We start from the raw sequence: 17705 nt of genomic DNA on the forward strand, positions 1-17705 counted from the left end.
TATTCTTCCTGGCCAAGCAGAGGGGAAATTATCGCATGACGAATCCAGCCCTGATATACTTCAGATATATTTCAACACAGGAGAGCTCACCTTTGGCCCTTTTATTGCTAAAGCTATGATTGCTAATTGAAAAGCAATAGGTGTTTGCCCATATGAGGAGTGTGATTGTGTGATTGGTGGTTTGAGTTTAGCATTCTGAATGGTAGTGTTTTCCATGTGAACATAGGAGATTTTAACAAGGAAGATTGTGCCAAATGTAGAGAATTGTATTTAATGTTTTGTTAACTGTGTGGTTTAGAGCTACAAAATGAGTGAAAAGCAAGAAATGTGTTTGTCATTGTGAAGAATTGGTGTGAGATAAAATACACCAGTTTCAGGTTTTGGTCATTGTGTTTGAGGTTCCGATGTTAGTGTTAAAGCGACAGAGAAAAACTGTAATATATTTTGTTTCATTCAGAGGTGGAGCCCAATGATACTTGTCCTGCCTTGCCGCAAATCGAATTTGGCTGGATTAGCTCCTCCCACACCTCCCCAGTGAGAGGCAGCGTGTTGACCTATCAGTGCCAGCCGGGGTATGACATCAGTGGCTCTGATATCATCACTTGCCAATGGGATCTCTCCTGGAGCAACAGTCCACCCACCTGCATCAAAGGTATGGCCGGTTTCAAACCCAAAAAGCACAGAACATATGCAAGTCTATTTTATGGGTCAGTAGTATAGCTGATGCAGGGGGAAAAAAAGGAAATGTAATACCAGAAAAAGCACTATTTGTGAAAGCTCTGGAGGTTAGAAATACAACATTGGAGTGTCGATTTCAGATGTGTGTAGCTCAACAGACCAGTGGTTAAGAAAGGTGGTTAAGAAAAGCAATAGCAGGCCAACATATCATATTGCTACGTGTCAAAAACAATGGGTTAGTATCCTACATTTATCAACTGGACTGCATTTCTGAATAACTTACCATGTTTGCTATTCTAACTTCTAAACAGTAGGTTACCTCCGTCTGCTGTACAGTTATAGGATATGATCCAGCCAACAATGCTGTCTGGGTGAAGTGAAATGGGAGGTCAACATTTAGTTTGCACATCCATGTACAGATTATTGAATTGACTCTTTAGGTAAAGTGAAAAAAAACCAAAACAAATACTTTCATGTGCTGTGTGTACAGTATGTCCTTTGTAAAATGTTTATTAGGAACAATATTAGGGCTTTATTAGGAACAATATAAGGGCTTTATTAGGAACAATATTAGGGCTTTCAAAAAAGATCACAGCATTTACTATTATGTCCAATTACAGTCAAATATGCCATTACATACCGCTATGACCAAACATGCATACCGCTATGACCACATGCTGTTAAACACTACTAGTAATATATGCATACCGCTATGACCAAACATGCATACCGCTATGACCACATGCTGTTAAACACTACTAGTAATATATGCATACCGCTATGACCAAACATGCATACCACTATGACCAAACATGCTGTTAAACATGCATACCGCTATGACCAAACATGCATACCGCTATGACCAAACATGCATACCGCTATGACCAAACATGCATACCGCTATGACCAAACATGCATACCGCTATGACCACATGCTGTTAAACATGCATACCGCTATGACCACATGCTGTTAAACACTACTAGTAATATATGCATACCGCTATGACCAAACATGCATACCGCTATGACCAAACATGCATACCGCTATGACCACATGCTGTTAAACACTACTAGTAAGACAAGGAGACCTCAAAGGTGTTTAGGCTAGAGCAAGTTCTCTAGTCTAAACACCTTTGAGGTCTCCTTGTCTCACTAGTATGGACTTCATAACATAAAGCATTAGTTATCTACCTGCTATGCAGTAATCTCCACATCTGAATTACATTTTTGAAGAGAAATTGCTATTACAGTTCTATGGGTTTTATGTACTGAAAAAAAAATCAAAGCCCTGATAAGTGTTGTGCGATCATTAAAAACATAACATGGCCTTACCCACCCCAGTCCAGCAGTGTCCTGATCCAGGAGAGGTGGTGAACGGAGCGCGCTCAGTGCGGCCAGAGTCTGGTTTTGCTGTTGGAACAGTGGTGCGCTTCTCCTGTAACCAGGGTTACCAGCTGGAAGGGCCCGGGCAGATCTCCTGCCATGGACGGGACACCGGCACCCCCAAGTGGAGCGACCGCAGCCCCAAATGTGTCTGTGAGTCACTGACTGTGCAAGAGTGTGAAGTTTGAAGAAAAGTGTGTCGGAAAAAAACATTATAATAATCGTCCTTCTTCTAGCACGACGACTGCCAATGTCCCCTGGCCTGAGCATAGATTACTTTTTCCTGGTATGACTGATGGACAGATGATTCACTCCCTTTTCACACATAGTTCCCTGTAAATTACATCCCAACCCGGGACCGCCAGTGATCTTTCGACGTTCACACATGAGCTAGATGCCCTAAGATTCCCATGTTGTGCCTTTACAAAGTCAAATGTATTTGTTGTAAAGTTGCTTCGGACAAAGGCGTCTGCTAAATGGCAAAAATGTCAACGTTTTGTATCTTGCAACGTAGTCAACTGTAATCCTAACACATGCACCATCTCTCTCTGCACCCAAACAGTGAAGTATGACCCATGCCCAAACCCAGGCGTGCCGGACAACGGGTACCAGACCTTGTATAAGCACAGCTACCAGGCAGGAGAGACGCTGCGGTTCTTCTGCTACGAGGGTTATGAACTCATCGGGGAGGTCATCATCAACTGTGTTCCAGGACACCCGTCTCAATGGAACAGCCCGCCGCCCTTCTGCAAAGGTGACAATGGGTGTTAGCGGTGTTGGACTGCTGCAAATATGGATGCGGTTCCAGGAGGGTTCAATTGTGTATTTGAACTGAAATGTTTTTTTAACATCCTTTAAAAATACTGTAATTATGAATGATGATTTTGCTCTTCTGTATCTTACAGTGGCGTATGAGGAGCTGCTAGATGACCATAAATTAGAAGGTGATTTTTAAATTATTTTTCTTCATCTTATTTACTCTCTTTAAAGCAGCTGTCAGTGATCTTAACAAGTCACTGTGGCTACATTGAGAATCACAGCAACAGTGCATTCAAACCAAAACCCTTTTTTCCATGCACAATATTTAGTTGCTGAGAGAGGAGTGAGCTTACTGCCAATGTACTGGTATTTGTAAAATAACTGATGTCTCTCAGACAGTTGCTGTGATCAGCTCACTGAACATTGTCACCTTGCCCTACTTTAAATTCTCAAAAATGCTCTACTTATAACAAAATTATAGCATGCGTGCTGTCATGTTATTAGAATCATCTCTACTTATAACAGAATGATAGCATCCGTGCTTTCATGTTATTAGAATCATCTCAAAGCATCCATGCTGTCATGTTATTAGAATCATCTCAAAGCATCCGTGCTGTCATGTTATTAGAATCATCTCAAAGCATATCAGTTTCACAGTGTTGCACCCACATGGCCAGCAGCGGCCATGCTACATGAGGTACTTGTTGAAAAAGAATAAAGTGATGACACCTGCTTTAACTTCCTCTTTTGGGTGTTATGTCTCTAGTGTCCCAGTCGTTTGAGCCCTCCCATCAGATGCTAAGTGAGAACATTGCTTTGGCGATTATCCTGCCAATCATCCTGGTCATCCTTCTGATTGGAGGAATCTACATGTATTACACAAAGTAAGTGCTGTGCAAATTCAGTAATCCCAAATAGAGTTCTTCACCGGTCAAATACGTTGTTGCTCAGTGACAAAAATAGTATCACCTTCACCATGAAAAACCAACATCTTGCAGTGTGCAGATGGAAAAAGCCCATTTCATCTTGCGCAAACTCAGACAGAATCTAAACATGTGCTGACGAGCTGGTGCGTTACAGACACTGGTGCTTGGGCCACCCGCCTTCACTGCTGTCTGGTCTTCCAGTGTGAAGCTGACTGTAGGGCATGTTTAGTTGAGTTACTGGCAGACTGACAACTGCATGGTCGGGTCCAGTTGGGTCCACTCAGATTTAGCAATTCACCCAATTAAAATAGTACTTTCTACTTCCTTAAGTCGCAGAAGTTAACTTTATTCTTACAGAACTAGCATGCCATGTTGCAACTGGCCGGGGACTTCAGCTGAAAATTAGCCGACTAGGCTAACGCTGCCTTTTTTACTGTATTTTATATGGTTAATGTATTTGGATTGTCCTCGATATAATAAACTAATAAACTAAACTAAACTAAACTAGAAGTCAACTGTATGTATTCTCTGTTGTCTTTCTTCCCAGTGTATGTCGACTGCAGTGGAAGCCTCTCTTCTGGAAGTCTCTCTCTCACACCCACTCATACAGCCCCATCACGGTGGAGTCTGACTTCAACAACCCTCTATACGAGGCAGGGGTGAGTATGAAGTGGTCATGGTTATTAACCTTTATTTTATCACGGCAGTCCCGATGACACCCGAGAATCTGTTGAGTCGTTGCCCTGTCTTTAAACCAAAACTATACAAACAACGAACAGTTAAAACATTTTTTTTATTTTTTATTACTGAGTGAATTATGTTTTCTTCTGTTGGCTCTATACTACTGAGGTTTGGATTTGAAATCAAACAATTATTATGTGGGTTGAAGTATAGTTTCTCAGTTTTTAGGTAAGGGTCTATACATGTTGGTTTCACCCTCTTTTCACCCTATGGTTTCACCCTTTTCGCCCCAAAATATATATATATATCTTATATATCATATACTTAATTAGTTAAGATATATATATCTTATATATCATATACTTAATTAGTTAATATATATATTATATATCATATACTTAATTAGTTTCTGTGTGCTTCAGGACACATCCTGCTGCTGCCATCAGCCGTTTATATCATCAGCTAAGACAAGTTAGCCAGTTATGAGGTGTATGCTGTAAATCTTGAGCAGATCTTTATCCAAACGTTACTCTTATAATCACTCTGCTACATGATAATAGTTACTCTTATAATCACGTTGCTACATGATAATAGTTACTCTTATAATCACGTTGCTACATGATAATAGTTACTCTTATAATCACGTTGCTACATGATAATGGTTACTCTTATAATCACTCTGCTACATGATAATAGTTACTCTTATAGTCACGTTGCTACATGATAATAGTTACTCTTATAATCACGTTGCTACATGATAATAGTTACTCTTATAATCACGATGCTACATGATAATAGTTACTCTTACAATTACTCTGCTACATGATAATAGTTACTCTTATAATCACTCTGCTACATGATAATAGGTACTCTTATAATCACTCTGCTACATGATAATAGTTACTCTTATAATCACTTTGCTACATGATAACAGTTACTCTTATAATCACGTTGCTACATGATAATAGTTACTCTTATAATCACTCTGCTACATGATAATAGTTACTCTTATAATCACTCTGCTACATGATAATAGTTACTCTTATAATCACTTTGCTACATGATAACAGTTACTCTTATAATCACGTTGCTACATGATAATAGTTACTCTTATAATCACGTTGCTACATGATAATAGTTACTCGTATAATCACTCTGCTACATGATAATAGTTACTCTTATAATCACTTTGCTACATGATAACAGTTACTCTTATAATCACTCTGCTACATTATAATAGTTACTCTTATAATCACTTTGCTACATGATAATAGTGTTAGGGTTTTCTGTCCACCGTAGCTTTCTCCAGACCCCTGCACGGTTATTTTATCAAACTGTAACCTGACCATCCTTTTCAAGGATAACTAGTGGTTTGCACCTTTCAGTGAAGCCTCTGTAGTTGGTCTGGTTATTATAGTCTGACATATTCACGCCTACCTCCTGGAGAGTGTTCCTGGTCTGTGAGTTGTCCTGAGTTGTTTGGGGTGTTTTCTTAATGATGTTGGGCATTCTTCATCCATGCACTGTAGAAGTCTCCCTTGACCTACAAGCTCCTAAGTATGAAAAGTGTTGTCATTTCTAAATGGTGAAATCAATATGTACACAACTGCCATCAAATAAAAACTGAGCATCTATCTATCTATGTTAACCTCATAGTAAGTGTTTGATACAAAACCTTTTTGAGTACAGAGCCAAAAGAAGAACAAAATGAAACCCAAAATGTTGAAGTAAATGTCATTACTTATGCAAGGCACTGTACCTTCAATGTCCATTAAAAAAACAAACATGCAGACATCAGCTAAATCATTTATCATTTGTGTTCTAAACTGACCCACAGAAAACAAATAATACAGTTGTCCAGTGTCAGTCGTTCCAGGACACAATACTTAAAGGCAGTCTTCCCAACCTCCGTGGAAACACGTGGGATGTAATACACTTTGAGATGTAATGTTAGAGGTATTAGCAGGGATATGAGATAATAAGGGAGCTCCTGCTGGAAAGCAGCACTCTAGAAGCTCCCTTATTATCTATTATTATTATTATTATTATTATTATTATTATTATTATTATCTAAGCAACTTCTGTTTAGTAATGAAAGCAAGCTGCAGGTTGTCAATGGCAACAGGTTAAAAAGGATGCATGTGAGTATACAACAATATCATCAGCATAAAGATGTAGTTTATAGTTTGGAAGCAATATCATTAATATAAATATTGAACCAATATCAGACCCAAAATCGAACGCTGTGGGACACCACAAGGAACTGCAATTGTACATCATCAGTAAGTGGATTGTTAGTTTTGTGTCATCAATAGTAATGGTAATAAATAATAAATAGTAACTTGACCCTAGTAATGCTTAGGCCTGGGAATTGTCTAGAGCAGCGGTTCTCAACCTTTTTGGACTCACGGCCCACTTTACAAATCTCTACAGTATTCGCGGCCCACTCAGCAGCGCGCAAAGCGCGTTTGTGCGTGCACGCGCATGAAACGCGCACGAGCGCTCAAAACAACGACGTCATTTCACCAAAAACTAGAGGGAGCGTGGCAAAAAAAAAAAAAAAATAGCGGTTAAAACATTAAAGCAGAGCAGCGATGTTTTATATAGCAGGTGATCAAATACCAAGATCGTAAATGTTGTATGTGTTCAATATTTACGACCAAACATCCTTATGTGTGTGGGCAACTCCCGACTCCCGACTAGGGTTGCCAGATGGGCCCGGTTTTTTGGGTGGAATTAGCGGTTTTAGACTGTGGTTAGGGTGGAAAATGTCGATCCCATCTGGCAACCCTGTACGCGAGTCCGATTGTGACTGGGATGGAATGTAGCCAATCAAGAAGCGAGCTGACTTCTTCTTTTCGGATGGAAATATCGGCGCACACCACACACAATACGATCAAGGCTGTTCAATCCAAGATTTTTTTATCTTTTTAAAATAAAACGTTTTTGTAAAAAAAAAACGTCAATAAAAACATTTTTTTGCCCATGATTTGGCGGCCCACTTGCAGTACTCTCGCGGACCACCATAGGTTGGGAACCGCTGGTCGAGAGTGAGGGAAATAATGTAGAGATCAAGGTGAGATACCTAGCGGACACCTTACGACTTACAACAAATACATTTGTGAGATGGTCTGGTGAAAGAGGTGTAACAAGTCGGGAATCATCAAGTCGTGAAAATAACCCCAAAATCTTTTCCTTTTTTTTCATATTACGAAAGTTTACGTGTTGAAGAGCCCACTAAATATAACAAACAACAGTTTTAGGATCATTAAATGCTTATAATTTGAAAGTGAACTCAGCTTGTTTTGGATTCACTGTATCGTCTGCCGGTCCTGCTTTATACTTGGTGAGTATTAGTGATACACAGCTTGTAAACAAACATACATTTTAGGACTGTTCAAAAGAAAGGACTGTACGATCATCTAGTTATGTGTAGTTGTATTTTGTTTAGCATGTATTTTAGCATGTATTTTGTTTAGCATGTTCATGTTCTATCAACATGTTCTGATGTGCTTAACATGTAGTTAGATGTTACATAGCAATGTTCTTTGTTAGCTGCTAGCTAGCTAGCAACGCGATGGTAGCTAATGCATCTGTTGATTCAGAGCGAGGTATTTGGTTTGATGGACTGCACTTATATAGCGCCTTTATCCAAAGCGCTTTACAATGGCCTCTCATTCACCCATTCACACACACATTCACACACCAATGGCGGCAAGCTACCATGCAAGGCGCCGGCCCACTCACTGGGAGCAATTTGGGGTTCAGTGTCTTGCCCAAGGACACTTCGACATGTGGCCAGCCGGGGCTCGAACCGCCGATCTGCCAACCTTGAGATCTTTAGACGGTGGCTCTTTTTTTTTTTTTTTTTTTTTTATTATAAAAATATTCTTTTAAATACAATCATAGCTATACATATTCACACATGTTAATTGTATAGCCTTCATTGTATTATAATTCAAATAAAATAAATTAAAAAACCAATAAATAAAACAAAAAACACCCATACCATTTTGGTATGAGATAAATCCATCTATTATTCAGTCAGTCCTTCATAACCAAAATAACCCTTTAATATAAATCAATAACAAATGAATGCAACAATAAAAACAAAACCACCTTCAAAAATCGAAATCAAACTCCAACCCTCCATCCACCCCCACCCTTATAAACCCACAATCCCTAAAAAACAACTTCTCCAAATCTTTTTTCCCTGTCTTGTGCATCAGTCCCACATTCTTCCTGACCAATCCCTCAACAACTTTCCAAACCGTTATCCACTTTCCCTCAAATCTTGCTAAATTTCTCCTCAAATAAATTGCATACCTAACCTGTGATAATACATAATTTAAACACCATATATTCACTCCCCTCCTCTTTCCTACCACCCAAAATACCACCTACCTCCTCCACTCCTGCATCCCCACCCCCCAATGCTTCTTCACTAGTCCTTTCAACCTTTCTTCAAATCCCTTCATTTCTCTACATTCAAAAAGCATATGCATTAAGTTCTCATCCTGTATCCCACACACATCACACTCCCTCGAAACTGTTCTGTCTACCTGATGCAACACCACCTTAGTATAAACCCTGTTATGTCTGAGCATAAAATCAAAATGTGTACATTCTAAACTATTATATTTCAAAAATAAATTCCTCCATATATTCTTCACCTCCAATCCTGGGAACACCTGCCTCCACACCTTCTCTGCCGCAGGCTCCTTCACTCTGCTCTCCAACAGTGCCCAGCACTCCTTCACCTTAACAGCTGAGAAGTCCCGCACTGTTTCCCCTTTCCCTAGTCTTAACCTAGGTAACTCTGTTTGCTCCTTCCCTCTTAACTCCCTATCTAACCTCCTCACCCACTCCCCAGGTATACTCTGCTTTATTTTATCATACATGCTCACTATTTCTCCCCTTCTCATCTCCTCATCTATTTCCCTAACAACTTCAATAATTGCCTGCTCTGATAGGAACCCTGGCACTACCTCATACCTAAAATCCCTTACTCTAATCAGTCCTACCCTCCAAAAACTCCTAGACTCTAACATTTTTCCCTCTCTTCTTATTAACGGGTTCAATACAACTGGAACATTTAGTATCTCCCCTCTCTTCTCACACTCATATCCTACCCCAGGCAAAAAACTACCCCAGGCTTTAAACACCTCTTTATAGAATTCCGGAACCCTATCATACATCCGTGCTTTAAAGCACATCAACAAACCATAATCCCCACCCCCCCCACATCTATGTACCCATTCCCTAAAGTATCCTTTCCATCCATGTCCTTCCTCCCCATACAAAAACCTTTTGACTGTTCTGACTCTCATTGCCCTCATCTTTACCTCCGGATCTACCAGCTTCAACCCTCCTTTATCATAATCTGCTACTAGTACATCATACACAATTTTAACCCCCTTTCCTCTCCACAACTTATTGAGCCTGCACTGTTTTATGTTTTTTATTGAATGTTTTTCTGTTTTCTGTACTGAATGTTTTCTGCCCTAACTGAGCTGTTTGACAACAAAATTTCCCCATTGGGGACAATAAAGGTTTTCAATCAATCAATCAATCAATCACAAAAAATCTGACACTAACATCCTGCTTTCTTTTAGAACCCACTCTGGTACATTCAATACACCTAATACATAAACATATTTTGACATTAACAGTGCATTAACAATTACAACTTTTCCCTTCAGTTTCATGTTCCTTTGCTTCCAATAATTCAATGTTGTTCTTATTTTATTCAAAACCCCTGTCCATGTGTAATCAACAGCCTCCCTGTCATCCTCTCCAAGATATATCCCCAACACTTTTATCATCCCCTTTACGATTTTCAAATCAAAAACACAATTGTCTGTATTCACTCCCCCTATACACAACATTTCAGACTTGTCAACATTCACTTTTGCACCAGAAGCCTTTCCATATATGTTTACACACCCCATTATTTTGTTCACACTATTTACATCCCTTACAGTACACGTCGTGTCATCTGCATATTGACGGATTATGCTAACTCCTCCCCCCGGCATATTTATTCCCTTAATTTCTTTCTCCTGCTTAATATAAGCTGCCAATGGCTCCACAGATATGCTATATAGCAATGCTGACAGTGGACACCCTTGTCTTATTGATCTACCCAAAGGGAAGGAGTCAGTCAATAATCCATCTATCTTTACTTTACTTCTAGCATTCTTATATAATAATTCAATCCAATCTCTCATAACAGTCCCAATCCCAAAATGTTCCATTGTTTTCAATGAAAAATACATGTTCCACCCTGTCAAAAGCCTTATTTAAATCCAAAGATAACAATAAACCCCCTCCCTCCCTCATGTCCTTCACAACATCCCTTAATGTGCACATATTCTCTGCCACATCCCTCCCTGGGACTCCATAGGCCTGGGTAGGTGCAATCATGTTTTTCATTACTTCATTCAATCTATTAGCTAATACTTTTGCTATAATTTTATAATCACAATTAAGTAATGATAATGCTCTATAATTCTGTAATTTGTTCCTGTCCCCTTTACCCTTATACAATAAAGTGAGCACCCCCAAGCCCATAGAGTCCGGAACCACCCTTTTATTCCCCATACACATATATACTCTGCACAATATAGGGGCCAGGATGTCAACAAATGCTTTATAAAATTCAGCCGTCAACCCGTCCGAACCCGGACTCTTATTTAGGTTTAACCCCATGATGGCTGTCTTAACCTCCTCCACCCTTAGATCTGCATCACACATTTTTCCTTCTTCTTCTGTCACCCTAGCTTCCACTGCTTCTAATACTTTTGTAGGAGCCATTTTAGTCCTACATGTTATTTATGTTAATCTTCTAATATGAATTTTGAGTTATTGATTCATGATATTGATTGCTTTAATTTAATTATGATAATATTTGCTTCTAAGCCTATATTCCCTATTTTATGTTATTTAGATTGTTCCTTATGGTCATTCCCCCCTGGTGGTTGGGATGAATGAATATTGGGGATATAAGGGAACAGGAAGGGGATGGTTAATTGGGAGCAAACAAAGTTTCAACGACAGTAATTGACAGTTCAGGACAACACGGTTGTGAACAGTAATTAACAGTTCAATATTAATGGACAGTTTTGTGGACAGCTATAGACTTTGCTGACAGGATTGTTAATGTGGACTATGTTGATGGAGATATATTTATTTTGAGTAAATAAAGGAACGTGTTTATTTTTATACACGCGTGACTCTGCCTTTTTAGGATACTGTTTGTTGGAACCTACGACTCACCCAATGTAGAGTCTATTTGGATTATTAAGAAGCCTCTACATTCAAGTTGAAACTTTTGCTCTACTGTTTTGGAAGGACAACGCAGGTGCATTCAAGTGGAAACTTTACGCACCTGCTCGGAAACTTTGTATCTATTGTTTGGAAGGACAACGCAGGTGGATCACAGAACGCGCTATATGACCATCGTTTCGTGAGTAGAACAAAGTTGAAATGCCTATGCTCTGCTCTGCCCTGGGACACATTGTTTGATACAATGTTTGATGTTTGATGGAAGCGCTTGTGAAGTGTTGATAACGTGGATGTCTGTCAAAACCGACAATTGAATAATTGGTGCGGGAAGGAATTCAAGCGCTTACGTACCTCAATGAAAGCGCTGCTTTTCACCGTCAATATAAAACTGTCACGTTGTTCCATGCAATAAAACAACATTACGGCTCTATCTATCTAAATAGAGGACTTGTGCGACGTAATGGACATCGAAAGTAACACAAAACCGGACGAAGGTCCAATTCAAAATGCAAATGAAACATTAACTAAATTAATTGGGACACGCAGAGGGAATCTGAGTGCTTTGACAAGAAAAATGAACGAAATAAAAGCTCTGATGCAAGAGAATGATGTTGAAAATGTTGTCAATCGTATGGATGTGTTCAATACAAATCTCAATGAATTCAAACGACTTCATAAATCAGTGCAAGTGCTTATCCCTGAGGAGGAGAAAGGGTATGACCAGACGGACTGGTATGAACCAAAAATTAAGCGTTTTATGGAATTTCAAGATGAACCTGATGTATGGTTACAGGCTGCAATGGATGTTCAACCTAAACAACACACAACTGAATCTCTGCACCATGATACTGTTGGGCCTCATGACAGTGTCTCACACACATCTAATAGAAGCTCCAATAGGAGTACATAATCTTCTGCACGCATAAAGGTAGAAGCAGAGAGAGCTGCTTTGCTGGCACGTGCAGCTTCCATGGAGAAAAAACATGCTCTTGAAATGGAGGATGCAAAATTAAAAGCCAGGAGAGAGCGACTGGACATGGAAATTAACCTTGCTGCTTCCACTGCTAGACTCAAGGTGTTGAAGGATGAGAGCTCATCTCAAGTGTCTCATACAAGGCTACCAAAGGATGGCATGAACGCATATCTGGAGGGTGCCCAGCGGCGGCAATCTAGAGGATTTCACATGTACAACCCCTCTCCATTGGAACAGTCATCTAAAACACCGCACATAACTGCTGATGATTTCACTGTTCAAACAGATCCAGGACACATCAATCAATTAAATCTTGCAGATGTCATGCATAGACAAAATGATATTGCTGAAATCCTTGTTCAACAGCAAAAACTCTCATCACTTCCTGTAAGAGAGATCCCAGTGATCCACTTCATTATGTCTCATTCATAAGGGCGTTTGAACACGGCATTGAAGACAAGACAGACAATGACCACGACAGACTGTACTTTTTAGAGCAGTACACCACTGGCCAACCCAAGGAACTGGTCCAAAGTTGCCAGCATATGAATTCAGAAAGAGGATTCAAGGAGGCTAAGAAACTCTTGAAATGGTACTTTGGCAATGAGGTAAAAATTACTGCAGCCTACTTTGAAAAGGCACTCAACTGGGCAGTCATAAAACCAGAGGATGGAAGGGCCTTGAACAACTATGCTCTATTCCTGCGAGCTTGCAGCAATGCTATGCGCGATATTCATTACATGGAAGAACTGGACTCTCCCACCAACATGAGAGCCATCATCTCCAAACTCCCATTCAAACTCAGGGACAAATGGAGATCAGTCGCACGCCAACTACTGGAGAGAGACAACGCCAGAGCTAAGTTCATTGATCTGGTGGAGTTCACCGAAAAGCAGGCCAGAATAATCTTAGATCCACTCTTTGGTAACATCAGCGATCCATTTCCAAAACAAAAGGTTCTAATGACGAGGAGCGAGGAGCCCATACCCAGAGTCAAACCAGCCAGTAGAGGGAGCAGTTTTGCCACAACAATCTATTGTGGTGAGCCAGCTCAAGATAGGACTAGAAACACCAGCACAGTAAATGCTCTACAACAGCCTTGCATTTTTTGTACTGGAGAACACACCATAGACTCATGCAAGCAGTTAAAGGCCAAACCCCACAAAGACAAAGTTGAGTTCCTGAGGTCTAAGGGTCTATGCTTTGGCTGCCTCACAAAAGGTCACATGAGCAAAGACTGCAGGAGACGCATTACCTGTCTCACATGTAAACTCAAGCACCCTAATGTTCTGCACATTTTAACCAAGAATACAAGTACTAAGGTGGAGAATTCATCTGAGGAGACTGCTGTCAGCAGTGCACTTGTTTCCTTGTCCCCTAGCAAACAAACTGGGGCTGGCAACAAGGACTGCACACTAGCCATCCTGCCTGTAAAGATAAAGGTTGCAAAGGGTAACAAGGTCATAAACACCTATGCATTTCTAGACCCAGGCAGCTCTGCCACATTTTGTACAGAGCAACTGATGAAACAACTGAAAGTTAATAGCAGAAAGACTGAGATACTCCTACGCACCTTGGGCCAGGAGAAGCCAGTGAGGAGTTATGAGGTGTCCGGCCTAGAGGTGTCCAATCTAGACAACGACACATTCATTCAACTTCCCAAAGTATATACTCAGAGGACAATTCCGGTCACTAAAGACAACATCCCTTCTCAAGAAGAGGTCAATAGGTGGTCATACCTGAAAGATGTTCAGTTGAAACTGATCAACGCTGATATTGGACTGCTGATTGGAGTCAACAATTCAAAGTTAATGGAACCTTGGAGGATCATCAATAGCCAGGGTAATGGACCCTACGCAGTGGAGACTCTTCTCGGATGGGTGGTGAATGGCCCACTCACTAGCAGCAGCAGCAACTTCAGAGACAAGCATGACCAAATCTTACTTCAAACAGAATCACCATAGCCAGGAATGAAGACCTGTTAATCCAACAATTCAATCAGGACTTTTCAGAAAAGAACTATGGAGATGAGAGGGAAATGTCCATTGAAGAGAAGCAATTCATGAAGGCTGCTTCTACTGCTGTACTGAAGGAGGGACATTACTACATGCGGCTACCTCTCCGAGAGGAGGATGTACTGATGCCTAACAATCGGCTGGTAGCAAACCAACGTTCTCTGAATCTCACTCGAAGGTTGAAGAAGAATCCTGCCTTCCATGAGGATTACCAAAGATTTCCGTCTAAGTTGATCAATGAAGGTCATGCTGAAAGAGTGCCACAACAACAGCTACACAGACAGGATGGTAGAGTCTACCACAAAAGGAAGAACACCATTCAAGTTGACTTCGACTGTGGTGCCACTTTTCAGGGCACTTCTCTCAACAGCAAACTTCTACAAGGACCCGACCTTACAAATACGACGGGTGTTCTACGACTTAGCCAGGAACCCATTGCTTTGATGGCAGATATAGAAGGCATGTTCCACCAGGTACAAGTACCCCCTGAAGATGTGGACTTCCTTAGGTTCCTGTGGTGGCCAAACGGGGACATAATACAAGGTCTCCAAGAGCATAGGATGACAGTCCATCTCTTTGGAGCAGTCATTTCTCCTAGCCGTGCTAGCTTTGCACTAGAAAGGACAGCTGATGACAATGCGAACAAGTTCAACACAGAGGTCATCGACACAGTCAAAAGAAACTTCTATGTCGATGATTGCTTGGAACCTGTCTCTACGGAACAACGCCAGAGGACACACCTTGGGTCTACCGATGCAGAGACAGAAGGACTGAACCACCGGAAGGACACTCTTATTAGGCTACAGCCACCACTCCGGCCACCACCACTACCACCACCTACCACTCAACAGCAGAGAAGGACAGCGGCAACGCAAACTTCTGAGCAAAGGAAACACAATTCTTGGTAAAAGAAGAGCCAGGAGGAGACAAAATGAGGAAGGAGGAAGTGATGGTGAATCAAGAGGACAGAGGAAACGTGGAGATGAAAGGAAGTGAGATGGATGAATATGAGATAAAGAGAAGACCAAAGGAATGAACCCATATAGAGGATCATACGCTCAAACCTTTCACACTCTACACTGGACACTCTGAATACATGAATACATACACTATGCACCACACTAGACATTATGAACAATGGACTAAATGATGCGAGCCAACAATGAAAGTTGTGCTTCATGGACACGCTCACAAGCATGTCTTAAAGACTGAAAAGTGGACACTATAATTGTGATTATATTATTGTGAATTATGAATTTGTAATGAAAAATTAATTGTTATTGCCTATGTATAGATCGGCTCATCATATGTTTTTGAGTAATTGTTCCAGAGTAACAATTAGGGGCCGGAAGTGTAGGAGCCATTTTAGTCCTACATGTTATTTATGTTAATCTTCTAATATGAATTTTGAGTTATTGATTTATGATATTGATTGCTTTAATTTAATTATGATAATATTTGCTTCTAAGCCTATATTCCCTATTTTATGTTATTTAGATTGTTCCTTATGGTCATTCCCCCCTGGTGGTTGGGATGAATGAATATTGGGGATATAAGGGAACAGGAAGGGGATGGTTAATTGGGAGCAAACTAAGTTTCAACGACAGTAATTGACAGTTCAGGACAACACGGTTGTGAACATTAATTAACAGTTCAATATTAATGGACAGTTTTGTGGACAGCTATAGACTTTGCTGACAGGATCGTTAATGTGGACTATGTTGATGGAGATATATTTATTTTGAGTAAATAAAGGAACGTGTTTATTTTTATACACGCGTGACTCTGCCTTTTTATGATACTGTTTGTTGGAACCTACGACTCACCCAATGTAGAGTCTATTTGGATTATTAAGAAGCCTCTACAACTTTATTCATACATTCCTCATTCACACCCCCAGATGTATACAGGTCTGTATAAAATGACTGCACAGTATCCATTATTCCCACTAAGTCTGTTATTATTTCACCTTTATCATTCTCAATTCCTTAATTTTCCCTTTCTCTCTCTGTCTCTTCTCTAAACCTAAAAAGAATGCTGTACTCCTTTCTCCCTCAGCCACATTCCTTGCTCTACTCCTTACTAAAGCACCTTCACACTTTCTCTTCTCTAACTCCCTCAAATCTTCCCTCACCCTCAAATACTCTGTTAAATCATGCCCTGGAATATTGTCTACTCTCTCCTGTTCTATTGCTAACCTTTTCTGCAAATCCCTTTCCTCCCTCACCCTCTCTTTCCCTCTCCGTTTTGCAAATGCTATTATTACAGCTTTTAATTTATCCTTCATCCCTTCCCACCACACACACACACACACATCACTCTCATACATCTGGTCTTCCATAGCCACACTCACACACTCTCTTTCTATCACCCCAAAACGTTTATCTTTAAGCAAACTTGCATTAAAGCACCATGTCCCTCCTCTTCCCCCTACGTTCCCCGCACCTAGCTGGAAAGACTGAGCATCGTGGTCACTAAAAGCCATAAACCGATACTCAACCTTTCCAACCAGGTGCCTCACCTCCCTCTTCACTAAACACAAATCTATCCTTGATTGTCTCAAAACCCCCATCACCATTTGTCTCCTTGAAAAAACCTGCGCATCAGGGTGCACCTCCCTCCATATATCCACCATTCCTCTTGTGCGCATCATTTCTAGCAATACTGGGCGTGACGGATCATTCCTACATTTCACCCCCCTTGTTACATCTAACCTATCTACCACCACATTATAATCCCCAACCATAATACAATTCCCAACACATTTCTCTTTCAAAGATGAAAAAAAAAACGTTTATCCACATTTGGTGCATATACTGTATACAATACAGTGCATACTCAATCCCTTGATATTCAAACCCCACTCCCACCACTCTTCCCTCATTGTCATTCATTATGTTCCTTACATTGTTCACCACCCCATTCTTTACCAAAATAGCCACCCCACAAGCATACACTGTTCCATTACTTATATACACTTGTCCATTCCACCTCCTTCTTACA

At 40.4% G+C, this 17705-nt stretch overlaps 1 protein-coding gene across 1 annotated transcript in view; it reads left to right on the forward strand.

The window, feature by feature from the left end:
• sez6l2 (seizure related 6 homolog (mouse)-like 2) overlaps positions 1–14651 on the forward strand; it is a gene marked incomplete at both ends in the record, with an annotated part of 102579 nt that extends 87928 nt beyond the window's left edge. The window contains 7 exons of the mRNA XM_080523017.1: positions 458–652; positions 2020–2214; positions 2624–2815; positions 2967–3005; positions 3587–3704; positions 4294–4405; positions 13080–14651. Of these exons, the coding sequence (XP_080379143.1) occupies positions 458–652; positions 2020–2214; positions 2624–2815; positions 2967–3005; positions 3587–3704; positions 4294–4405; positions 13080–14651 (2423 nt within the window). The remainder of the gene's footprint in view (positions 1–457; positions 653–2019; positions 2215–2623; positions 2816–2966; positions 3006–3586; positions 3705–4293; positions 4406–13079) is intronic.
• Between the last annotated feature and the right edge of the window lie 3054 nt (positions 14652–17705).

This window comes from Nansenia antarctica (assembly GCF_963989245.1).
Source record: "Nansenia antarctica genome assembly, chromosome: 2".
NCBI lineage: Eukaryota > Metazoa > Chordata > Actinopteri > Argentiniformes > Microstomatidae > Nansenia > Nansenia antarctica.